The sequence below is a fragment of the Ricinus communis genome, chromosome 2 (genome assembly GCF_019578655.1).
Source record: "Ricinus communis isolate WT05 ecotype wild-type chromosome 2, ASM1957865v1, whole genome shotgun sequence".
NCBI lineage: Eukaryota > Viridiplantae > Streptophyta > Magnoliopsida > Malpighiales > Euphorbiaceae > Ricinus > Ricinus communis.
Window position 1 is genome coordinate 33,664,609 of NC_063257.1, and position 27,678 is coordinate 33,692,286.

The following is a 27,678-nucleotide window of genomic DNA, read 5'->3' on the forward strand; positions in this document are numbered from 1 at the left end:
CAATTCATTGTTTATGACGTTCAAATCTGACTTATAGATATAGAATCCATACTAAATTGTGGTGTCTTCCACCTTTAATACCTTAGGTTTGATAGTTTAATATACTTGAAAGGTCTAAGGTTTCTATTGATATGGCTCTAGATGGATCTTGGGCAATGAAATCAAACCTGCATATGGGTTTAATCTTTGATATAGGTCAAGTTTGTATCACTAGAAAAGGGCTGGTCAGACAAGAATTAGGGTAATGAGAGAAAATAATCAGCTAGAAAATCTGAACGGACTGGCGGATGATAAGAGTTATATCATGAGGAATAAAAATGTACCATTTAGGCATTTACTAAATGAATTAATTGTTTAGAATTTTTATAAAACATAACATATGTTTGTTTATTACTTTGTGTACTAACTAAAACGAAAAAAATAAGCTAATTCTTAAGCAAAATAAATGAGATCTAAAAAAGAAACATATACATCTTCTCCTTGTTTTTGCATTTGATTCTGCATTTTTAGAATCTATAGCTAGCTCACGAGTCCTCTTGAACCTTGCAATTCCAAGAGAAGTGGTAATCCAAAGCTCAATCTAAGCTTTGAAGTTATCATTAATGGTTAGATCACCTTCGAAGTCAATATTGCGCTCTATGTCTTGATGTGGCCAAAGCCTCTCCATCTTGTCTAGAAAATCCTGTCTCAGTGGGAAGCCTTCAAATTCAGGGCGAAATTCTAGAATTCATTGCTTCTGCCCATATTGGCAGTAAAGTCTTGAAGGTGTGTAGAAGGTGGATGCTCACAGCCTGGATAGGGTACGTACTCGTCGTACACCATAAGTGTGACATGCTTAATTCTCCACCAAGGGAAAGTCCACCGAATGAGCGTGTCTGGAATGCCCTTCATCTAAGAAATCCAGCTATCATGGTCCCGCAGGGTAACAATGGATCGATCTTGCACGTGCTTCGTCTCGTATTTATCGATGTTCCTTGAGATAGTGAGTATTTGAAGCTTTTCAGGCAACCAAATCTGCAAAAGGAGAAAAAAGGAGAGAAAAAGCTAAGTTGAAAACCCGATAGGGCGACTAAGGCGAATGTTAAGACAAAAAGTTTGCTATGTTGAAAATCTGGAAAGGCGGCTTAGGCAAAAATTAAGGCAAAAATGATAAGAAAAGAAACTAGATTTGGTTACATACCTATAAGAGGATGAGGCTGCCACCAAACTGTTGATGGATTTTATTCCTGTCTAACCGAATGATTGTTCCAACCAAAATGATGAGAACAAGATCTAGTCCATGCTCCATCTGATCAATGATGCCAGCAATATATCTCCCCCTCCCTAAAGAGAAATCAATAGAAATTGGGCATAAAAGCAAAAGCCTAGCAACTGGATCCAAGCAAGTGTACCCTTTTCTTTCTTCTCACAACAAGAGATTAGAGAAGTAAGGATAATGTACTCACCAACAGAATGAGAAAGTACTTCGGTTGGGGGCATGTCAAATATTTCCACCAATTTTTCAAGAAAAGGATCATCAAGCTTTAGTAGAGCAATCAATGGGAAGAACCCATAGGGCCTCCAAGAATGGCAGAGAACTCTTCAATCATAACACACAGCTCTTGCCCATTAAATATGAAGACATGGTCTTTTGGGCACCAAACTTTGACAATAGAATGAAGAGACCCATAATCAAGCTTGATGTTTTGCATGGCTTTGAAGGAAAAAAGATGAGATTTTCCAAGTTTGATCCAATCATCACCAATTAGAGTTTTAAAAAAGGTTCATAGGCTTTTGGGACTTTTTTGAGTCATATTTTTTGAACTTTGAAGTTGTAAATCATGAATGGGGAAGTGTGAGGGGTGTACACATATTTATAGGCTCGAATCAGTGTTTTATTTAGATTATGCCATCATAGACCGAATTGGCTATGTGCAGAGTCCATACATGCAACTTCGGCCGGTTTTTTTAACAGTTTTTAGACATTTTCTTGTATCTTTTCACATAAAAGTCTAGAATGTACGAAATTTAGAAGAAATTGATGATGGAAAATGAATTAAAAATGCCTAGATTTTATATAATAAAAGTCAAAGTTCTACAAGAGTAGCAAAAGGATAAAAGTAAAAAGAGATAATAGAAAAGTCAAAAATCAGGGTTCTCTCCTGAATCCCCCATCTCGTTGTTAGAATCGAAGTCCATCCCTTGGGTCTGCAAGGTAGACAATTGAAGTGTCAAGGTGTCAATCCTACGCTATTGGGCATCAATCTCACGTTATCGATCGTCCACCTACCCTTGCAAGCTCTTGTGGTCTCTCTGATGAACATCCAAAAGGAGATTAATTAGTACATTTTATACATGCATACATGCATACATTTTGCATTTTAGAAAACATTTTCTTACCCACCAGTGCTCACCAAAAACGAAGAACTACCTCCTTGCAGCGTCGACCAGTCAATGTACATGCTCGAACTGATCTCTCTAAACCTATGTGATTACTTTCATGTGTTACTAACATTTCAGAAAAGAAGAGATGTGAAAATAAAAAAGAGGAATGTAACTAACATGCGTGCAAATACTCAGAGTAAACTCCAGTATAAGGCAATGCTTCATGGCAAGCCGGTGCTCTATTGCATCGTAGGGACTCAAGTATGAGACCATTGGGTTCAGAAGGAACAAGACGCTGCTCGAAAGCACATCTAAAGTAGCCGTAGGACTTCATATGATGTGCATAGTTTTACACATGTTTGCTTGCATATTATTGTGTATTTTCTTATCAATTATTGTGTTTTTATTTCAAGATCATCCGTGTTTTGTCTCCTTTTTATTCCATGAGATTTTATAAGTCCATTATCAGTGTTTGAGTAATTCTAGATCAATTCCGGGCGAAAACAGACATAATCAAAGGCGTTTGATTTTGGGCTGACTTTTGGGAAGTCAACACGGACCGTGTTGGAGCTCGTGCATAAATCCAGGCTGTGTAGCTTAAGCACTTTGAAGCAGAACGTTTTTTGAGGGTACCACTCCATAGAGCACGACTCGTGTTGGCCAACACGGCTCGTGCTAAGGGACACAGGCTGGAACACACCCGTATTTACGCAATGAATAAAAGGAACGAGCCAAAAATGGAAGAGAGAGTTCAGATCTACAATTTTGACTTTTGATCTTCCGTTGTAATTTTCCTGGACGTGTTGTCAGGAATTTCAAGGGGCTTCCAGGAAACGGATCCACCTTGGAACGTCAGATTTGTGACCTGGGTTTTGGATTGAAGATTGAGGAGGAGTTTTGGAGCAGATCAAGGAGCAATTTTAGAGATCAACTATAGTGTAGATCCAAACTTTAAGCTGTTCACCCAATTCTAGGAAAAGGGTGTATATGTTTCGATTTCTTTATTCTTTTACTGTAATTGAATTCCTATTTGCTTTAGACATGAACATATGTAGCTAGATTGGTTGAACCCATTGGAGTTTCTTGCTATGTTGGCTTTATGTTGAATTGTTGAGATTGGTTGAGTTTCCTTTCTTGTATTCTTTTTGTAATTAACAATTAAATCCAGTTTTCTTTACATTTAATGTGTTGATTACTATTCATAGAATTGTTTTAGCAATTGAGAAATTCTAATTAAGTTTGAAAATTTAATTGTAAGATCAAGTTAATTTTCACTTAGAAATAAGGTTAATTAATTTGCCGGATTAGAATTAACTAAGCTTAATTGACGCAGATTAAAGCTTAAGGCTAACGTAATAATCAATCGTTAGGAAGAGATTCCAACTTTAGGTTCTTAGGTTTAAAAATTCAGTTGTCTCGAGAGGAAAACCGAATTCAGTTAAGAATCCGTCCACGGGTAGCATAATCGGACTCAACAATCTATTATCTTTTGTTTGATTGCCAACTAGTCTAGGTCCCCTTTGGGTTTGCTTTCTTATCTTAATTGTTCTATTTACTCATTCATTTTCGCATTCGATTTAGAACTTAGCTTTTAATCATTAGTAAATCTATAAACCATTCGTCATTAATTTTAGGCTAGATAACAAAGAACGAAATAATAACTCTAGAATTTCACTTTCCTAAGGGATACGATATTTTAATACTTGCCGTTGTGGTAGGCTACATCGATAGGTTCATTGCCTTAGTTATAGTTGCATACGCAGCGCATCAAGCTTTTTTTTGGCGCTGTTGCCGGGGAACTTGTTTGAAAACTAGAGTGAAATTTGCTATTTGTTACTTTAGTCATTTTCCTTTCTTGTTTTTGTTATTGCTTTTTATTTAAATATTCTTCTAATTATTTGTTTGGGTTGTTGCTGCCTTGTTCAATACAGGTAGTTTATGACCAGGAATTCTAATCCTGCACCAGTAGACCCTCTGCTTGAACTAGAGCGATCACTCAGGCAGCTGAGGAAGCAATTAGATATGGAGGAGGAGTAGATTGAGATTCCTGTCCATACACTAGTAGACATAGGAGACGGTAACAACAATGTCGCTGAAGCAAACAGGACAATGTACGAGTTTGCTAGACCTTCCCTAGAGGGGACACACATTAGTATAATGAGGCCAGCTGTTGCAACGAATAACTTTGAAATTAAGCCAAATGTCATTCATATGGTGCAACAGAGTGTACAGTTTGGGGGCTTGCCTAGTGAAGATCCTAATGCCCACATCACGAATTTCTTGGATATTTGTGATACCTTCAAGATAGATGGGATTACTGATGATGGCATTAGGCTTAGGTTGTTTCCATTTTCCTTGAGGGATAGAGCAAAGAGATGGCTATAGTCCCTACCAGCTAATATTATCACCACCTGGAGTTCTTTGGCTGAGAAATTTCTTTATAAGTACTTTCCTCCTGCTAAGACTGCAAAGATGCGTAATGATATTTCTTCTCTTATGCAGTTTGATGATGAGAGCATGTATGATGCGTGAGAGAGGTACAAGGACTTGCTAAGATGTTACCCACACCACGGTTTGCCATTATGGATGCAGGTGCAGACTTTTTACAGCGGCTTGAACTCAACCACGAGGCAGATGGTAGATGCAGCTGCAGGTGGAGCCATCAATAGTAAGACACCAGAGCAGGCCTAGAACTTAATTGAGGAGATGGCTATGAACACATATCAATGGCAGTCTTCTAGAAGTAGGCCAGGACGACAAGGAATGGTGAACTAGGTAGATTCTACATCAGCCTTGGCAGCTCAGGTGGAGCTTTTGGCCAAGAAGATCGACCGGGTCTAGATGCCAGTCCATGTAGCACAGCTTCGCTGCGAGTTTTTTGGTGGCCCGCACTACAGGGAGGTATGTTTGCTTCTTCTTCATCTTCTTCTATTGACCATGAACATGTTGATTATATGGGAAATGCGCCCAATCAGCAGAATAACATGTACAACAACATATACAACCCAGGGTGGAGAAACAATCCCAACTTCGGGTGGCGATATAACAACACCAGGGTCCACCAGGATTTCAATGGTTGTACCAGCAGCAACCCCAACAACAGACTGTTCTCCCTCAACTATCTCAGAACCAGGAGAAGAAGCCCAATTTAGAGGAATTAATGATGAAGTTTGTGTCCACTTCAGATAATAGGTTTCAGCAAATGGACACAGCTTTTAGAAATCAGCAGGCCTCCATACAGAATTTGGAGAATCAGATAGGCCAGATTTCTAAGATGTTGGCTGAAAGACAACCAGAGATGCTCCTCAGCACCACAGAGTCAAACCCGAGGGAGCATGTCAAGGCTGTCACCTTGAGATCATGTAAGCAGTTAGAGCTCTTTACCTATGGCTGATGATGATATTGTTGTGCAGGATGAGCCAACCAGAGAAGAGCCAGAGCTTGCGCAAACTGAGGATAAGAAGAAGAGTCCTGTGAGAGAATAGCAGCCGCCAATCCTAAATCCTGCCAGATTGAAGCAGGAAAGGTTGATCAACAGTTTGGTAAGTTTTTGGATTTATTTAAGCAGCTGAGGATTAACGTACCTTTTGTTGATGCTATATCGCAGATGCCCAGGTATGCGAGATGCTTGAAGGAGATTTTAAGCAACAAAAGGAAGCTGGAGGAATTGGGACTAGTGACACTAAATGAGGAGTGCTCAACCATTCTTCAAAATAAGCTACCAGTAAAGAGGCGTGATCTATGGCATTTTACTGTTCCCTGTATTATTGGTGATTTGCATATTAGTGATGATTTAGCTGATTTAGGAGCTAGCATCAATTTAATGCCTAGCAGTTTGTTTGAAAAATTAGGTTTGAGTGAGCCAAAACCTACTAGGATGAGCGTACAGTTAGCGGATAGGACTGTGAAATTTCCTAGGAGAATAGTTGAGGATGTACTTGTTAAGGTAAACAAGTTTATATTTCTTGTTGATTTTGTTGTTATGGATATGGACGGTGAGAGTAGCATACTTTTAATCTTAGGTAGACCTTTCCTTGCAATATCTAGGGCTATTATAGATGTATGTGGTGGGAAGTTACAACTTAGAGTAGGTGATGAGACTATTACCTTTGACCTTAGCACTCTTATGAGACATTCACTTGACCATGATGATACTGCATATTTTGTAGATGTTTTGGGTGATATTGTGGGGTCTAAATTGTAGGAGATATTACTTGATGATCCTTTGCAGGTGGCATTATAGACTGAGGATGAGGAGGAGTTGTCCAACAAGGATGTGTTGGAACAACTTGCTTGTTTGCTAGCTAGTAAGCCCAGCAGGTCTGCTGACCATTTTATTGTTATTGATAAGTCAGGGGTGCAGAAATTGAGACCTTCACTCGAGGAGCCACCAGCCTAGAGTTGAAGGAGTTGCCTAAGCACTTGAATTATGCCTAACTGGATGAGGCAGAGAAGCTGCCGATGATCATTGCAGCTGATTTGACTCCTAAGGAGAGGGAGATGACTTTGGCCTCTCTCAGAAAGTAGACCGAGGCCTTTGCATACAAGATTGTAGATATTCCTAGAATCAACTCCAGCTATTGTTCGTATAAGATCCTGATGGAGGATAGTTACAGGCCAGTGGTACAGCCACAATGATGGTTAACCCATACATGAAGGAAGTAGTAAAAAAGGAGGTAATTAAACTTCTGGATGCAGGTTTGATTTACCCTATTTCTGACAACTCTTGGGTTAGTCCTGTGTAGGTTATACCCAAGAAGGGAGGTATGACGGTGGTCAAGAATGAGAAGGATGAGCTAATACCGACTAGGACGGTAACTGGTTTTCAAGTTTGCATTGATTACAGGAGGCTCATTGATGCAACTCGGAAGGACCATTTTCTTCATCCTTTTATTGACCAGATGTTAGAACGTTTATTAGGGAATATGTTATTATTGCTTTCTTGACGGTTTTTCAGGTTATTTTCAGATTCCCATTGCACCCGAGGACCAAAAGAAAACCACTTTCACTTGCCCCTATGGTATGTTCGCTTACAGAAGGATGCCATTCGGTTTATGCAATGCACCTGCTATTTTCCAGAGGTGTATGATGGTGGTCTTCCATGACATGATTGAAGAATCCATGGAGGTGTTCATGGATGATTTCTTGGTATTTGGTAACTCTTTCTCCCATTGTTTGCTTAATTTAGAGCGTATGCTTGCACGCTCTGTAGAAGCTAACCTTGTGCTGAATTGGGAAAAGTACCATTTTATAGTGAGATAGGGTATTGTGCTAAGGCATAAGATTTGACATGTAGGGATGGAGGTAGATAGAGCTAAGGTAGAGACTATTACTAAATTGCCACCCCCTAGCTTGGTTAAGGGTGTTAGGAGTTTCCTTGGTCATGCAGGTTTTTAAAGAAGGTTCATTAAAGACTTTTCTAAGCCTGCTAGACCTTTGACTCAATTGCTTGCAAAAGATGTTCCATTTATATTTTCTAATGAATGTTTGCAGGCCTTTGAGTTACTTAAAGAGAAACTAACTACAGCCTCTATTATGGTTTCACCTAAATGGGGGCTGCCTTTGAGCTAATGTGTGATGCTAGTAATTTTGCAGTTAGAGCTGTTTTAGGATAGAGGATTGACAATAATTTCCAACCTATTTATTATGCTAGCAAGAAATTGGCAGATGCCTAGGAGCACTATACCACTACTGAGAAGGAATTTCTTGCTATGATATATGCATTCGACAAGTTCCGCTCATACTTGGTGCTATCCAAGACCGTGGTCTACACGGATCACTCGGCGTTGAGGTACTTGTTTGGAAATCATGATGCTAAACCGAGACTCATTCGTAGGATTTTTCTTTTATAGAAATTTGACATTGAGATCAAGAATAAGAAGGGTGCAGAGAACTTGGCCGCAGATCACCTTTTGAGATTGGAGAACCCGAGCCTAGATGCACTTGATGAGAGGGCTATTGATGACAGTTTTCTAGATGAGTACTTGTGCTCCATTCAAGTATCTTCATATGTCCCTTAGTTATCCGATTTTGCAAATTACTTAGTTGCAAAGGTCCTACCAAAGGGTATGACATTTCAACAAAAGAAGAAATTCTTTGCAGATTTGAAGTACTACATTTAGGAAGACCCTTTTCTGTTTTGAGTTTGTGCATACTAGGTGATTCATTGATGCGTGTATGGGTATGAGATCCTCCAGATTTTAAGGCATTGCCATAACTGACCAACGGGAGGTCATCAAGCAGCTAACCACACTGCTAGGAAGGTTCTAGAGGCTTGATTCTATTGGCCGACCATTTTTTGCAATGCTAGAGCATTCGTGCTGGTTTGTGATGCATGCCAGAGGTCAGGTAACATTTCTGCTCGTGATGAGATGCCCTAAACAAGCATTCAAACGGTTGAGATTTTTGATGTTTGGGGCATTGATTTCATGGGGCCCTGTCCTTCTTTCTTTGGAAATAAGTATATCCTTGTTGCTGTTGAGTGTTTCTCTAAGTGGCTGGAAGTGCAAGCTTTCTAGACTGATGATGCTAGAGCCCTTACTAAGTTCCTTAAGCGATTGTTTGCTAGGTTTGACATAACTAGGGCACTGATTACTAATAGAGGGACTCATTTTTATAATGCTCAACTGGAGAGAGTACTTCAGCGATATGGAGTAACCCACAGGTTTTCTACACCCTATCACCCATAGACTAGTGGGCAAGTAGAGGTCAACAATAGGGGTTTGAAACGCATTTTAGAGAAAACTGTGGGGGTGAGTAGGAAGGATTGGGCAAATAAGTTAGATGATGCTCTTTGAGCATTCAGGACAACCTATCGTACCTTTATAGGTTCTATACCCTGTAGGCTTATGTATGGGAAAACCTGCCATTTACTTGTTAAGTTAGAGCACACAGCCCTTTGGGCCTTAAGAACTTGTAATTTTGATGTTGATTCTATAGGTAAACAGAGATAGTGGCTGCTCAATGAGTTGGATGAGTGGCGTCAACAAGTATATAACAACTCATTCATCTATAAGGAGTGGACTAAGAAGTGGCATGACAAACGATTAAGGGGCTCCAAGGAGTTTCAAGTTGGGGAATGAGTTTTGCTTTATAATTCACGTCTTTGTTTGTTCCTAGGGAAGCTCAAGAGTCACTGGTCAGGGCCGTTTGTGATCCAGCAGGTGTTCCCATATGGAACAATTGAGTGGCATCATCCCGATAGGGGGACTTTCAAGGTGAATTGCCATCGTTTGAAGCATTATCATGGAGACATGCTTGAGATCGAGGAGCAAGTCAATATGGTGTTGTTCCAGCGAGATTGACTTTGTGCATGAGTCCAGCTAGACAACTTGGTCAAAAAAAGCACTCTCGGGAGGCATTCCTGAGCTTATCCTTTACATTTATGTATTTCATTTTGAGAATTTAATTTATCCTTTATGCGTAGCTCGTTTTTACATTTCTTTTGGTTTGGAACTTAGCTCCTTTCATTTTTATGTTGTTTTGGGTGAAAAATTCTTTGGTTGTGCAAACTATTGATTTGTACAGGTGTTAGTGCAAGAAAGGAGTAAAAGCACGTTTATGGGCTTCAACAGGGTTTCAGACACGGCCCGTGCTGTTATACATGGCCCGTGCTTAACATTCGAGGGCATGTTGGATGTGAAAAATGAAGATACACGGTTCTTGAGAGTTACACGATCTACAACACGGCCTGTGTCCTATTGCCCAGGGTGTGGTGAGTATAAAAGTTGGAAACTACACAGTTCCTGAGAGTCACACGGTCTATAACACGACTCGTGTTCACCAACATGGCCCGTGTCACAACCATGTTGATTTTAAGGCATCTGAGAACACGATCTGGTTGGAAGCATGGCTTGGACACGGCCCGTGTCCTGTACACAGGCCAGAACACGGGCGTGTCTGCAGCGTCGGCTATAAGAAGGGAGAAGAACACGGCCGTTTGGCATATCACGACCGTTTGAGAGCAAAAATCTTTCTGATTCTTCTATTCTCTCAGGTATTCTCTACAAATATTTAATTTTTGTGCGATTTTCTCGGGTTTTGCCATCAGCCAAGTAAGTTTTCTTCTTTATTTCCAATTTTTTCATTATTAATAGTTAGTTATTATTTTTTTATTTATTTAATTTTATTATTATTATCTTTTTTCCTTTCTATATTTTCTCTGCTTATCTATTCGATTTTATTTTGCTTAATGTTCTTTGAATTTTATTTTGTCTTATTTATTTTATTTTATTTTATTTTGTTATTTTATTATTTTATCTTTTTTATTTTATTATTTTGTTTTATTATTTTATTTTATTATTTTGTCTTATTTATTTTAATTTATTATTATTTTTTTATTTAATTTATTTAATTTTATTTTTAGTTTACTTTTTCTTTAAGTCTTAATTTTGTGTTGGTTAAGTTATAGTTTAGTTATTTAGTTCTTATTATGTAATTTTGCTTGTTCAGTCTACTGTCAAAATTTTGGCTAAATTTCTGTGCTGCTTGAATTATTTATCTGCTATGCACACTTTATTTTCTTCTGTTAATGACTAATATCTTTTTAGGTACAATGTCAGAACGCACTAGATAGCAGCATCCACGACAGGCACACTACAAGAGACATTGCCGGAGATCACAGGCGCTTCTTCCGAGGCTCAGCACCATCGGCACGGCCACAACCAGCTAGACCTCAGAGACCCATGGCACTACCAGCCCCCGCGCGACACCGACTTCTTACATTTCAGTCCCTAGACCACGAGCAACGCTTCCAAGCCCTTCGATGGAAGCAAGTCGAGACTGGACGACATATTGACTTCACTGTGCTAGAGAGGGTTGGACTAGCCCTAGAGGTCAGAGAGCTCTTTGAGACCCTACCATATGCTTGATTCTTCGACGTCATCGAGCCTACCTACTAGGAGCTCACTATAGTGTTCTACAACACCTTCTTTCTGTAGCAGCAGATCGCTGATTGGCATCAGCCGGATGCTATTTCTATCAGGCTAGAAGGCAGACAGTTCTTGATGACAGTACCTCAGTTTAGGATGCACCTGGGGCTATGGACTCAGCAGGAGATCTCTGGAGACTCCTATTAGGGGTGCTTATATACTCACCCCATCCCTTATGAGAGGATGTGAGATGAGAAAGTGACCAGACTAGAGCATTACTACCCGAGCTGCTCGAAGGCGTCCAGCCTTCCAGATCGGCTCCGATATCTTCATACACTTATGGTCTACACCATTACAGGCAGAGGGGAGAGCTTTGGGGTAGTGACACAGGCTGATTTCTTCATCCTTTAGGCACTATACCAGCGAAGGAAGCTGGATATGGGCTACCTCCTAGCAAATCAAATCATGAGATAGGATTTATGAGCAAGCTTATGGTAAGCGGGATTTGTGCATTTGCTTTGAGGGATTTGTTTCTCACCTTATATACACTTTGAGTGACTTGAGTGATCCCTGTGAGGAATTGGTTTTTGATGTTTGTTATTGAGTTGTTGTTTACGTTATTCATGCATTGATATTATCTCCATTCTCTGTTAATAATTTATAACTTGACTTGCGATTGAGTTTCTTTTGAGATGTGCTGAATGCTATTTACTGTGACATAGGGGCATGAACATTGAGGATTTGTTGACTGCGTTTTTATGAATTGAGTTGTTAATTGCTAGAGGACAAGCAAAAGCTTAAGTGTGGGGTGATTTAATATGCATAGTTTTACACATGTTTGCTTGCATATTATTATGTATTTTCTTACCAATTATTGTGTTTTTATTCCAAGATTATCTGTGTTTTGTGTCCTTTTGTATTTTAGGTGATGTTATAGGTCTATCATCAGTGTTTGAGTAATTCTAGATCAATTCTAGGAGAAAACAAACATAATCAAAGGCGTTTGATTTTGGGTTGACTTTTAGAAAGTCAATACGGCCCGTGTTGGAGCCCGTGCAGAAATTCCAGGCCGTGTAGCTTAAGCACTTTGAAGCAGCACATTTTTTGAGGGTACCACGCCCTAGAGCACGGGTCGTGTTGGTAAACACAAGCCAGAACACGGCCCGTGTTGGCTAACATGGGCAAGAAACATGGCCATGGTTGATTTAGTTCATTCTTCCAACTAGAGTGCAACACGGCTCATTTTGAAGGACACGGGCTGGGACATGCCCATATTTGCGCAATGAATAAAAGGAACGAGCCAAAAAGAGAGAAAAGAGAGTTCCGGGTCAGCAATTTGACTTTTGATGTTCCGTTGTAATTTTCCTAGACGTGTTGTCAAGCATTTCAAGGGGCTTCCAGGAAACGGATTCCACCTTGAAACATCAGATTCGTGATCTGGATTTTGGATTGAAGATTGTGGAGGAGTTTTAGAGCAGATCAAAGAGCAACTTTGGAGATCAACTGCAGTGTAGATCCAGGCTTTAAGCTGTTCACCTAATTCTAGGAAAGTGGTGTATATATTTTGATTTCTTTGTTCTTTCACTGTAATTGAGTTCCTATTTGCTTTAGACATGAACATGTTAGCTAGATTGGTTGAAACTATAGGGGTTTCTTGCTATGTTGGCTTTGTGCTGAATTATTGAGATTGGTTGAGTTTCCTTTCTTATATTCTTTTTGCAATTAATAATTAAATCCAGTTTTCTTTACATTGAATGTGTTGATTACTATTCATAGAATTCTTTTAGCAATTGAGAAATTCTAATTGAGTTGGAAATTTAATTGCAAGATCAGGTTAATTTTCACTTAGAGATAAGGTTAAATGATTTGTCAGATTAAGAATTAACTAAGCTTAATAGAGGCGGATTAAAGCTTAAGGCTACCGTAATAATCAATCTTAGGTTTAGAAATTTGGTTGTCTTAAGAGGGAAAATGAATTCAGTTAAGAATTCGTCCACGGATAGCATAATCAGACTCAACAATCTGTTATCTTTTGTTTAAGTTTGCTTTCTTGTCTTAATTTTTCTATTTACTGATTCATTTTCACATTCCATTTAGAACTTAGCTTTTAGTCATTAGTAAATGTATAAACCATCCGTCATTAATTTTAGGCTAGATAACAAAGAACGAAGTAGTAACTCTAGGATCTCACTTTCCTGAGAGATACGATATTTTAATACTTGCCATCACTCCAGTACGAGACCATCGGGTTCGGAAGGAACGAGATGCTCCTTAGAATCACATCTAAAGTATTCGTAGGCCATAATATACAGCACCAACAGAAGAACTAGATATATGAGAAGGCCTAGAGCACCGAGTAGATCACCCCTTTGTCGGCTCAGAAGCAGCGGGGTACATCGAATAAAATACAATCAAACTAGTTAGGTAAATGAGCAGAATAAAGGCTTAATAGAGTAAGTCAGAAATAAATGAGTAATAATGTCATCATCAAAAGGCATGGGCCCTATAGTCTGTCCTTCGGGATCGGATGGTGAGATCCTCAAGCTCATCACAACCCACCAAGCTCGTCACTAGATCCTCACAGTAAGATTGGCTATCCAGAACATGGAGAAAGGTGGAGATAAAAGGACTTGGATGTTTGTTGAGCCCCTGCTCTCATCCGTAAATCCTCTTGCCTAAGTACCATGCCCGATAGGCAGGTCCGGCCAATAAAACCCTCCTGTGCTCGAGGTCAGCAGCAGAGAGCATGTAGGGATCTCAATGGCGGTGCTCCCTGAGCCAATCACGATGAATCTGTGATGTAGATGATTCTATGCATATTTATTGACTGTTTATCAGTCGTCTATTCATGTATTTGAGTCATATTTATTCCTGTTTGATCGCACTTTGGTATGTTTATGAGTTTTTAGGTTTTCGGTCTCCTTGATGGGAAATTGATTGATTTCCGGGCAGAAACCAAGCTGTGTGGATGATTTACGCATATTAGATGTTTGTCAAATTCAAATTCCTTATTGGCGCGCAATTCAAGGCTTTTGCGAGCGTTGCGACCATGCATATTTGCATGGCCGTGTATAATGCAAGGCATACACTTATAAGTAGGCGCCGCATAAAATGAGACAGTTCTACCGATTTACGGACTTCTCTTGTGCGCGACCCATACTACACCTCTGTTCTTGACATTTTGGGAGACCAACGTCATTTCAAAGGATTGATTTGGGGAGATTCAAGCAAATATTGAAGGTTCTGGACGATTGATCGAGATTGATTGAGACATCCAACATCCATACTTGAGGCTGGTTTCAGAGTTGGCTTGCGACATTTCCACTCCAATTCGAGAGAAGAGGGGTTACATGTTCCATTTCTTTTTCTATTGTTTATCTCCTTTTGTATTTGTTTCTTTCATTATGAGTAGCTAGGGCTGCTAAACCTATTGGGGTTCACCTTTATTGATGGATTGTGCTTAATTATTAGATTTTTATTTGCCATTCATATAATCTTCTTGCTGTTTAGTAACAAAGTTTGATTCAGTTAATTTGAGACGTTGAATTAATTATCTTTTGGATTGTTTCTTGACATTGAGAAATGCTTGTTACAATTGGAAATTGAATAGTAAGAACTGGTAGTTAACACTTAGAGATAAGTTTAATTCACTAGCCGAATTAAGAATTAACAACTCTTAATAGATCTAAATCACGCTTAATGCTAATATGTAATAATCTGATAGGAAGGGATTCCATTAGGTTAGTGCAGGTTTAGGAACTTGGTGAGTTCGAGAGAAGAGCCGAGTTCAATTCAGGATTTAGGCATGGGTAGCAAGACTGGTAATTTATAAAATCAACCTTAGAATTCCATCACTTAGGTCCCCTTTGGGTTTGCTTCTTTTGTTACGGTTGTCTTTCGATTGTCAGTTGCTGTTTGTTCCTTTATTTGCATTCATAATCATTAGTTAATTAATTTAGACTTCTCATACCTTATTTCAGACTAGATAAATAGCGAACAGTAGTAACTTTAGGTTCACCCCATCTCTAGGGATACGACCTTGATACTCACTTGTGCTAGGCCGCATCGATAGGCTCACTGCCTTAGGTGTAGGTTACATCAGTAGCCTATCAAGCTTTTGGTGCCATTGCCGGGGAACTGTAATGGTGAACTAAAGTGAATTGTTTTTGTGTTACTTCAGTCATTGTTTGTTTATTTATTTATTCTTTATTCTTTATTTTATTGTTTTTGTTGATTGGTGGTTGTTTGGTTGTCAGTTTCAAGTAGTTTATGACCAGGAGCTCTAACCCTGATCCCATAGAACCCTTATCTGACCCAGAGCGCTCTCTCAAATTATTGAGACAACGTTTGCAGGCAGTTGAGGAGGAGGACGGAGTTACAGTTCAGGTTCAAAGAGCTGACGTGATGGAGAACCACAACCCCCAGGCCGATGACGATCACAGGATGATGTACGAGTTTTGCTCGACCATCTTTAGATGGGACGAAAACTAGTATAGTCAGACCTGTTGTAGCGGCCAACAAATTTGAAATAAAAGCCAATGTTATCTAGATGATCCAGCAAAGCGTGCAGTTTGGAGGATTGCCCAGAGAGGATCCCAATGCTCATATCTCCAACTTTTTGGAGATTTGTGACACATTCAAGATAAATGGAACAACCGATGACGCCATTCGGCTGAGATTGTTTCCATTTTCCTTGAGGGACAGAGCCAAAAGATGGTTGCAATCTCTTCCACAGCAGACAATTACTACCTAAAAGGCATTGGCCGAAAAACTTTTATATAGGTATTTTCCTCCCGCTAAAACTGCTAAACTTAGAAATGACATATCTTCTTGTGCAGTTTGATGATGAAAGCATGTACGATGCATGGGAGAGGTTTAAGGACCTGTTGAGATACTGCCCACATCACGGATTGCGGTGTTGATGCGAGTTCGGACTTTCTGACGAGTTGAACCTTACGGCGAGGCGGATGGTGGATCTTTGCGGCGGTGGGCGCTAAGCGATGGGCGCCCTAGCAGGCTCAAAACTTGATAGAGGAAATGGCCATGAACAATTATCAGTGGCAATCCTTTAGGAGCTGACTAGGAAGACAAGGAGTGGTCAACCAAGTGGATCCTACAATAGCCTTGGTAGCTCAGGTGGAGCTTCTAGCCAAGAAGATTAACCAACTCCAGATGCCGGTTCATGCAACGAATGTTGGCTTCAAGTTTTGTGGTGGCCCTCACTACAATGCAAACTGTACTGCGAGAGGTATGTTTGCTTCATCTTCCTTTACTTTTCCATATGTTTCTGCTGTGTCTTCTGATGTTGAGCAGGTTGATTATATGGGGAATGCCCCGAAATGAGCGACCACCTGACACATACAACCCTAGGTGGCACAATCATCCCAACTTCAGTTGGAGGAACAATAATGCTCAGGTCGACCTGGTTTTCAAAGACTTTATCAACAGCCAGCTGGGCCTGCACAAGCTCATCCTCCACCAGAAAAGAAATCAAATTTAGAGGAGCTTATGATGAAGTTTGTGATGTTTACGGGAGATGAGGTTCCAGCAAACTGATAGTGCACTTAGGAATCAATAGGCCTCGATTCAGAACTTGGAAACCCAGATTGGCCAAATCTCTAAGATGTTGTCTAAGAGGCAACAAGGTGCGCTCCCTAGCACCACTGAGTCTAACCCGAGGGAGCACGTGAACGCCATCACTTTGCATTCAGGTAAGTTAGTTTCAGCTCCTTCTAAGCCTGTTTTTGACGACTCCACTATTGATGTGCAGGTTGAGGCGAGCAGTAAGGTTAAGGAACTTGAGGGACAAAAGGTGAAATCAATCCCAGTCAGGGAATATCAAACTAAGATTCCTTAATCCTGCTAGAGTCGAACAAGCAGAAGCGTAAGAGCAGTTTAGTAAGTTTTTGGATATTTTTAGACAACTGCATATTAACTTGCCTTTTATTGATGCATTAAAGCAAATGCCGAAGTATGCCAAGTTCTTAAAGGACATACTTAGTAGAAAAAGGAAGTTGGAGGAGGCAGCCTATGTTAAGCTTAACGAAGAGTGCTTAGCAGTGTTTTAGAGCAAGTTGCCAGAGCAACGTCACGATCCAGGGAGTTTCACTTTCCTTGCACTTTAGGTAATTTGTGTGTTGATGATGCATTAGCTGATTTGGGAGCTAGCATAAATTTCATGCCCACTAGTTTGTTTAATAAACTAGGTTTGGGGGAGGCAAAACCCACTAGGATGTGCATTCAATTAGATGTTCTGTTAAGCTTCCTAGAGGGATTGTAGAGAATATGCTAGTCAAGGTAGATAAGTTCATATTTCATGTGGACTTTGTGGTTATGAATATGGATAATGAGCATGGTATACTGTTGATTTTGGGGAGACCTTTCCTTACCACAGCTAGAGCTAAAATAGACGTATTTGAGGGAAAGTTAGAACTTAATGTAGGGGATGACTATGTTACTTTTAGTTTACCCCCATTTGATAGTTCTCCCACCGACCATGTTCATGCCATTTGTAGTATTGATGGAATTGGTCCTGCATGTAATAAGCAACCACAGGATGTACAAATGGATGATGCCATACATGTTTCTTTCCTTGTTGATATGTGTTATTCATCTGAAGAAAACAACTTGTATCAATTTGAGACTTTGTGCTATGATACACCCGAGAAGGGTAGTTGCAAATTTGTTTATGACAGGTCAATTAGCCAGGATTTGGAGTGGATGAATGGGCATCCCAACTCTGTGCGGAGAGCACCTCCTTGGTCATCTACAGCACACATTAGACCTCCTCTTTGTGCTTATATGCCTCAAGCCCCAACTTACATTGAGCCCACCTTTTGAATTTGCCCGCGATGTAGGAATGCTGCTACAGAGTCCAGCTAGACGACTCGAACAAAAAGAACCGCCTTCGGGAGGCATTCCCGAATCTATTTATGCTTTTTGGATTTTGGACATCTTTTATTTATGTTGTAATTTTTTTTTTAGTTAGATATTTCAGTTTGTTTTAAGTTTGTTTTATTTTGAGATAATTTTATTTTATTGAACCTTTTACTAGATGTTGCTTGGTATGTGTTTATTCTTGAGTTTTACAGGAGTTAGCCTACTCGATGCTCATACGTAATTTTGAGGACTAACATATTTTGGAGTGTTAAAGCACACATCAAGGGCAGTATCTAGTAGAATTTCTAGTTTTTATCTCTTTCTGTTGTCTTGTTTTTCTTTTAGTTTTCTAGTTTTCTGTGGACTCCCATAATTTGCTTCTTTGTGCGCATTTTATCTCCTTTTTTGGAGTGCCTACCTTATTTCTCACCAAGGACAGTGTTTCTCTTAAGTGTGGGGTAGGTACCTTAGTTTTGTGCAGGTACCAATTTTGTTTCTGTTGTTTTTATTTTGCTTTCATTTCCCTTATTGATTGAGCGCTCTCTCAATCCTTTGAACTGACGTTGGTCTCCCAAAGTGTAAAGAACAAAGGTGCAGAAGTGAGGGGTCGTGAGCTTAGAGAAGTCCAGAAATCAGAAGCGGAACCCTTTATCATTTTACATGCACCTACTTATAGGCAGAAGTGCCCTAGCCCGTGCCATGGCCCGTGCCAATATGCATGGTCCGTGCAACGGGCAAGGGAGGCCATACAATGGACCATGCAAATGTGCATGGCCGTGCAATTGCCCATGCAAAGGCCTCGAATTGCGCACTAATAAAGGAATCGACTCCGACGAACATCTAATATGCGCAAATCATCCATATAGCTTGGTTTCTGCCCAGAAATCAGTCAATTTCCCATCAATGAGTTTGAAAACCTGAAAAACTCAGAAACATACCAAAGTGCGATCAAACAGGAATAAATATGACTCAAATACACGAAAAAACGACTGATAAACAATCAATAAATATGCATAGAATCATATACATCAATTATTTCACAGTAGTGGAGATTGGATCTATAAGCAAGCTTATGGTAAACACCTTTTTCTGTATTTTTGTGTTGAGAGCTTGGCAATATTCTTTCACCTATATACACTTGTGTGTTTTGAGTGACATCTTGTAAGGCATGGTTTTCAAATTCTCAGTTTGGATAGTTTATCATTTTAATTTTAGCAGCTTTATTAACTCTGTTCTCTTTCTTAAGGGTTTAGTGATTTGGGGATTTTGAGGAAATTCATCACGGATTTTGAGACTTGTTTTGAGCTAACCTCCTGCAATGTTTTTGATTGAGTTATTTAGTATCTGTTTGAGGAGTGAGTTGTTGATTGCTTGAGGACAAGCAAACGCTTAAGTGTGGGATAATTTGATGTAGATGATTCTATGCATATTTATTGACTGTTTATCAGTCGTTTATTCATGTATGTGAGTCATATTTAATCCTATTTGATCGCACTTTAGTATGTTTCTGAGTTTTTCAGGTTTTTGAACTCCTTAATGGGAAATTGATTGATTTCCTGGCAGAAACCAAGCTATGTGGATGATTTACGCATATTAGATGTTTTTCGGATTTGATTACCTGTTGGCGCGCAATTCAAGGCATTTGCACGAGCAGTTGCATGGCCATGCATATTTGCACGGCCTCTCTTATCCGTTGCACTGGCTGTGGCACGGGCTAGGGCACTTCTGCCTATAAGTAGGCGCACGTAAAATGAGACAAGGTTCCGCTTCTGATTTCTAGACTTCTCTACGCGCGCTACCCCTTACTTCTACACCTTGTTCTTGACATTTTGGGAGACCAACGTCATTTCAAAGGATTGATTTGGGGATATTCAAGCAAAGATTGAAGGTTCTAGACGATTGATCGAGACATCCGAGATCCATACTTGAGGCTGGTTTTAGAGTTGGCTTGTGACATTTCCACTCCGATTCGAGAGAAGAGGGGTTACATGTTCCATTTCTTTTTCTGTTGTTTATTTCCTTTTATATTTGTTTCTTTCATTACGAGTAGCTAGGGCTGCCGAACCCATTGGGGTTCACCTTTTTTAATGGATTGTGCTTAATTATTAGACTTTTACTTGCCATTCTTTTAATCTTCTTGTTGTTTAGTACTAAAGTTTGATTCAGTTAATTTGAGACGTTGAATTAATTGTCTTTTGGGTTGTTTCTTGACATTGAGAAATGCTTGTTACAACTGGAAATTGAATAGTAAGAACTGGTAGTTAACACTTAGAGATAAGGTTAATTCACTCGCCGGATTAAGAATTAACAACTCTTAATAGATCTAAATCACGCTTAATGCTAATCTGTAATAATCTGATAGGAAGAGATTCCATTAGGTTAGTGCAGGTTTAGGAACTTGGTGAGCTTGAGAGAGGAGCCGAGTTCGATTCAGGATTTAGGCACGGGTAGCAAGACTGGTAATTTATAAAATCAACCTTAGAATTCCATCACTTAGGTCCCCTTTGGGTTTGCTTCTTTTGTTACGGTTGTCTTTCGATTGTCAGTTGTTTTTTGTTCCTTTATTTGCATTCATAATCATTAGTTAATTAATTTAGACTTTTCACACCTTATTTCAGACTAGATAATATAGCAAACAGTAGTAACTTTAGGTTCACCCGATCTCTAGGGATACGACCTTGATACTCACTAGTGCTAGGCCGCATTGATAGGATCACTACCTTAGGTGTAGGTTGCATCAGTAGCCCATCAATCTGTAAATGGGAAAGGTGAGTAACTAATATCTGTAAATTACAAATATGAGTAATAGATTTTTTATTACCTTGTCCTAGGTCAGGGAGTTGATCCACATGCAATGCACATGGACCTGCATCCACTCTAGCAGGATGCTTCGACTCGGGCCCAAATGAATCAAGCAAGGAAAGGCTCGTGATGTGCAGATGGGCTATGAGAAGGCCAATCTCCAAGGCCTAGACCTGCAAAACAAAAGTTAGTAGTGTTGGTGCAAATATAGGAAAAGCGAAAATAAAGAAAATAAAACATAAATTACATGTATCTTATGCTAGAAGTCGCAAATCCTCTTGCTACAAGGGAGGGTGATGTCCATATGATGGTATAAGTAGGCGAGAACCACAGATCTCTAACTATAAGAGAAGACCTAGTCTAAATCTCGTAAAGGAGCCAAATAGTGGAAGTTTAGTGAGTTCCTTGAATCATTGAACAGAATGGTCATGAAAAGATATACTAAGAGGGCTCGGACCATTTGATCCACCTCTCGAGCATTCTGAGGCATAAATCCCTTATACTAGAGAGAAATGCTCTAATAAGCAATGCACTTAGCGTCCTTGCATGCTAGCAAAAACCCAAGTATAACGCTCCTAAACATCATATCGATGGTCATGAATCATGTTGTTGAAGGGTAAAGGGGTACCCGTGAAGTCTATCCTTGTAATGGCAGCAAAGGGTAGCGGGGAAAGAGTCAACTCACCTACGGGAGTGTGGAAAGCATGGGTGGTGTCCATCCACCTCTCAAGTAGGGCTCATACTAAGCTATGATTCGTCCTCCCGGTGACTGACCGAAGCGTAGTAAAAAATCAGCAGAAACCAATGTCATCGATCCTAGTCTGAGCAAAGCTCGGAAGCTCGTCAAACCACTTGCAAGCCCTATAGAAAATTTCGGTAAACTGGATCGATACAACATCACTTTAGAAAAGACACGAAAGTAGGTATGTAAATACAATGCACACACATAAAGAGACTCCAAACAAGTAAGTACATTATTGATATATTGTTATTTCACACTAAAAGGCCCCAAAATGGCTCTGGCATAGTTGATTCGAACTATGCAGAGCCAATTGGTTGTGTGCATAGCTAAATTAGCTCTGCACAGAGCCGATCGGCTCTATGGGTTAAGGCACATTTTTTTTGCAATATTTCCATAAAATTAAATCTATTTTAGGCAAATAATATGTATATCTAGTATATAAGTGACAGGAAACAAAGATCAAAGCCGAAAAAATACCTCTCTAACGGCTGAAAAGGCCCGATGAGTGTTCAATTTTTCCAAGAGATGAATTTCAACCACTTTGACAAGCGAAATATCATTATGGCAAGAAATCAATAATGAGAACTAGCAATGGGTGCGATTGGGGTACATCTAGAGAATCTAGAAGACGAGGCCGCCATTTCAAGATTGATTTTGCAGAATTTGGTTAAGAAATGAGAAAGAAATCAAAGAATGAGTAAAAAGGGATATGTGTGGAAAGTAAATGGAAATAAGATAAAGTGAATAATGGATGATGGTAGGATATTTATATGTCCTAAAAGAGGGCAAAAATGTCATTTTGGTTGATGCGCGCTATCCATAGACGGCAAAGTGCACGGATCGTATCAAGTAATATAATGATAAGTAAGAGTATCATTCCATTGGGGACCTAATTGTGAATATTACCTTCAATCATATACTAATGTTTAGCAATTAAAATGTTGTACAGGTGTAATTATATTTAAAAGTAAAACAATCTTGGAAACAAAGATTAAAAAAATTAGTAAATTTATCAAGGATAAAGCCTATTTAGGTAGTGAATCCCCCTAATAAGTTAAGTATTTCATGAAACAAACAGCAATTAACTCAAATCAAGAGTCGAGTTGGCATTCCACAAAATTAGTTTAGACCTTTCTCAATTGATTAAACCCTTAATTCCTAAGAGGAAGGAGAGGAATCTCTTCTCCAACCTACTCACTTAGGTCATGCATTAATATTAAGGAACGATTGAACCAAAGTATCTTGTAGATCTATCTCTAGTATCCCAATCAGTACGTCGACTTATCAATTGAAATAGATAATTAAGCAATCAAAGGGACAACAAAACTCATGAAAAAGATTAATTGCATTAATTTTGAATCATTCCATACAAAATAAATTAGGGTTCATCAAAATCAAAATAGCAAGAAAATTAGTTCTTAAACATTACAATAAAGAAGTAAAGATTAGGGGAAGAAGATCTCAAACTAGTCATAAGAGAGTAGAGATGAAAATCTTCAATCTTGAAAAGCATTGAAGGAAATGATGTTCTTCCTTGAGAGATACCAATCAAAACCCTAGAAATGAAAGGAAAGATGAAGTTTCTAAGTGTTTCTCTCTTTAGAAATGAAAATATGACGAGACTCCCTCAAGAAAACCTAAAAGTTCCTTTAAATATTGTGCTTCTAAGAACCACACGGGTACCACACGACCATTTGACGTCCTTGGCTAAAATACATTCTTCAAAATATCCTTTGTCCATATGGAAAGACCACACGGGTGTGTCCTCTTCCTGTGTCATGCCTTGGATAATATGCCATTTTTGCCATCTCACACGGGAAGCGCACACCGGAATGTGCCTCCTGTGTCTTGCAATCCATCATTCTGCCATTTTTTACACTTCACACGGGAAGGTCACACGGGAAGCTTCTTCCCGTGTCATGCCCATGTGACACTCTTGTCCTTGATGATTAAGTGCTCCTTGGCTAATTCTTCTTGTATTTTGAAGCTAAAACAACTTCTTATCATGTAAGCTTGCTAAGTACCTAAAAAGAGCTGAAAAACAAACTCTAACAAATAAATTCAACTCAATTTAATATGAAAAGTAAGTGCTTCTAAAAAGAGGGCAAAAATGTCATTTTGGTCCTTGACCAACTAAAACTACGCTTTAGTCTCCAGATGGACCATTTATCAATGCAAGTCTCTAGGAAACATTTAAAAGGTCAATTTGCATCCAAGGCAGGAATCATTAAAAAGTATTGGGACTACTAAATATTTAGTGATAATTATTTGATTTAAAAGATTTTACTTTATTTTAATCTGTTAAGAGAAAAGATAATCGATTGATTTTTTTTTAAATAATTGCATAATTATTTGTTCCTCTATGGTTCCTAACCCTACTGCTATAAATAGAATAATATGACCTAGGTCTAGGGTTGGCTACACTCATTATTTACTAGAGCAATACACAACAATTATTAGAGCTTCAGTTAAAGGGAAAGTCACTAAGTAAGAACTAGAGATTTGGAAACTGATTTTGGATCGATAAAATATTTCTCAAACCTAAATAGCACTGGATTCTCAACCAATCTTCGATTCCACCACCTTTTCATCTCCAAAGCTCGAAGATTGCATTTAATGGTGATAACTTGAGGGTTCCCTAAATTCATCACCATCAGCATCCCCATCTTTACAAAACTGGTTCTTTTATTTTATGCTTTAAAAACATGATTAGGATTGGTTTTCTTTAGTTATTTTATATGATCCGTAGGATTTACATGATTAGATTAAGGTTATTACTGAATTAACATGTTTATAATTTGCTGGGCATTGAATATGATAATATGAACATGCTGGGAATAGAACTTGATAGTAATCAAATATGTTAATATGTTTGCTTTTGGGTTTTAGATCTCTTTAGTCAAATGATTAGGGTTGCATGTTAGATTTATGTTTTCTTTATTTTTTTATAATTAAATTAGTTTTTAGGGCTCCATGATTAAAACTTGAAATTTGTTGTAGTTCCCTTACTGTTAGTCTTGCTCTTAGGGTTTGCATGATTTTCTTAGGGTTTCTATTTAATTTAATTTTATTTATGTCCTTTGCTTCATTTTTCTTGTGTTCTAATCATTTTTAAACCTTTTATGCATGTGGAATTAGCTCCGGGGTGAACGAGATTCGAATCAAAAGCCGCAAGATTGCCAACCAAAGCCCTAGAGCCGATTGGTTGTCCACTATTCAGCCCTAATTTCCTAAATTTTCAATGTATTACTAGTATGTTTATATACTGTACTTAGATTTTAGGTGTTTTTCTTCCATTTTTAGTTGTAGGATGGGTTGTAATAGCTAGATTTACTTTCTACACTTTATTTTTTTTTTGATGTATGTCAAAATAATTGTAAGCTGACTGCTTATTTAAAAAAGGGCCACATAGACCCTAGGTTAAAATTGGACTCAACATAAAAACTGGAGTCTTGTAGGTTAATAGGATGGCATATTGGGCTTAAATTTAAAATTTATATAGAATTAGTGGAGTTTGCCATGTTTTAATTAAATTAAGTAGGCCATAATTAGATTTAAGATCACTTAACTAGGCCTTATCATATATAGTAGTCCATTAGGTTTAAAAGTTGGAATCTAAAGCATAATTTGTAATTAGGTTAGATTAAGTGGGCCTAACACATAATTATATAGTAAACCAGCCTAATAACCTTAAACATGGGCTATACTTAGGTAAACCTCACATGTTGTAATGCTTGATGTGTAATAATATAACTATTGCATTAATAGGGAATAATCCGTTAAATAATAAATTAAAGATGAAGATACACAAATAAGGAAGTTGGCTTCTCGGATCCATCTCTGGATTTGTGGCATAAGCTTCCTTATGGAATCGTGAAATGTCACTCATTAGTAAAAGTGTCTTAGTGAATTATTCCGGTGGCGACTCCCATCTCTGCGCTAGTCTTATGACTAGTTAGCGTGTTCCCATTTAGGTTGAAAAGCCTTGTAGTGTCTTAGTCGCTAAAGACACTTAGGTGCATGTCCAAAACCGCTGCCCACAGATAATCTACTAAAATTAACTTTAACTCTTTAATTAACATTTGAACATATATATATATATATATATATATATATATATATATATATTATTAGTATATTAAATACCAAAACTTACTAAAATAATTGAATTAAAGAACTATTATTAGTATATTAAAAATCAAAACTTAGGATGACAATTGAAAATTTTGGCTGAGATGTAATGAATTTAAACTGTTAATTAATTAAATACAAATGTTTGCTTCTTGGCCAAGATAATTCTAGCCATTGATTTAAAAATTTTATTTATTTAATTTTCATGATTGCACCGTAGAAAATTTAACACACGTAAATTTGGCTTCTTATAGTTCAAATGGACTTTTAGAGATGAGTTAAAAAAATAACATACCTGAGGCAATATTATCTTTGTAGGCATGGAAAATAATGTTATCAACATCTCCTCAACAATTTCGACTGCTCCAGATTCTGCCATGACTTCGGTAAACTTAGTAAGTGCTTTTCTCTTTTAATTCCTTTCTAATGCACTTGAGATTTATGATATTGAATCTTTATGCTTCCAATCTCTGTAGGAGAATCTTAGTCTTAATTCCTTAGGCATAGCCACTTCCTCAAACTTACCCACTAGTTCAAATGTCTTCAATGCTTCTCAAATAAGATGCCTCCTTTTACTTCTTAATTAACTCAAGATCTATTATCCCCTTTTGCATATGTTTTTGTGTATTAAGGAAATCGAAAGCTCTTCTCTTGGAGACGGCTTAAAAATGGACATTAGGCATCCAACGACAGTTCCTTTTGAACCCCTTACTTATATAGAGCTATTGTTGGGCAACCATTACGTGGCAACTCTTTAATGGAACAAGTCTTGGACTTGCTCTACTAATTCTTGGAAAACTAGGGTTGATAAGTTGACTCCTTATTTCTTTGATTCAAGGAATGATATTAGCATCCTTAGATTGGTTGAAATTAGCCAATACACTATTATCTTTAACAATAATTTGTTGGGAGTGGCTCTTAGTGTAACGCCTGCATTTTCTCATCATACATGTTATGTGCATTTACATTTAATCATTGGGCATATGATGGTATATTAATAATATTTTTATTTTATGGGAACAGATATATATTAATTATAAGTACAAAATAAGAAGCATGATATTAGATTATTAATTTAGATAAGTTGATTAAGTATTTGGGTTATGTGTATTAAGCCTTAAGACTTAATTGAACCAATAGCTGAAGGTTGGGTAAATAGATTGGACTTAAAAGATACAATTAAAAGTTAGTACCTATATATGGTTAGCAAGAATTAATTTAGGATGATAAAACTAGTTAAGTAGGTGGTGGCATTGAGAGATGAATCTTGGAAATTGGAACCATGAGCAAGCTCATTTTACCTCTTCATTTCTCTAAAATTCGTACATGGCCAAAAACACAAAATTTGGAACAAGAGAGACAAGTGGAATACCTAGAAAATCTTAAGATTAAGATAGGATTTTACCAACTATTGAAGGAGCCAAGCTAAAGCTAAAGGATTTAAGCATATTAGCAACCCAAAAGCTGAAATTGGTGAGTTGTTACTTGAGTATTATTAAATTGTCATTAGGGTTCTTGATTACAAATTGGAAAAACTTCAATTGATGCTTTCATTGATTAATTAAAGGTCTGATTATCATGAATTAGTAGAGTATTGAATGATTGCATAGAGATTAAGCTTGATTTAAGTTTAAGTATGTCAAGATAGAAAACTGTCAAAATTCCAGCAACCTTGATGTTCTGTATTTTAGGCATAACATGGGTTATATAAGTTCAAATTAAGCTTAATTGGTGTCTATGGAAATTTTGAAGAGTCCTTTATAATTTTGTAGTTTTGTGATTTTGCTATTTTTGTCGTTTTGGTTGCTTAAATTGAGCAAACAGATTTCTGCTCGGGTACAACTAGCTATATGACCCTTGCTCAGTAATTTGAAGATAATTAAATCTATT

At 38.2% G+C, this 27,678-nt stretch overlaps 1 protein-coding gene and 2 non-coding genes across 3 annotated transcripts; 1 reads left to right on the top strand and 2 right to left on the bottom strand.

Moving 5' to 3' along the window:
• Positions 1-4,834: 4,834 nt before the first annotated feature.
• LOC112534025 lies at positions 4,835-4,940 on the bottom strand. Its single transcript, XR_003078351.2, has one exon. It is a non-coding gene; the product is annotated as a small nucleolar RNA R71 (small nucleolar RNA).
• Positions 4,941-5,750: 810 nt separating this feature from the next.
• On the top strand, positions 5,751-6,568 carry LOC125369337. Its single transcript, XM_048371349.1, has 2 exons — positions 5,751-5,837; positions 5,933-6,568. The coding sequence occupies exons 1-2, from the start codon at positions 5,751-5,753 to the stop codon at positions 6,566-6,568; spliced, it is 723 nt and encodes a 240-aa protein (XP_048227306.1).
• A 9,473-nt stretch (positions 6,569-16,041) lies between these two features.
• On the bottom strand, positions 16,042-16,146 carry LOC112534024. Its single transcript, XR_003078350.1, has one exon. It is a non-coding gene; the product is annotated as a small nucleolar RNA R71 (small nucleolar RNA).
• Positions 16,147-27,678: the final 11,532 nt, after the last annotated feature.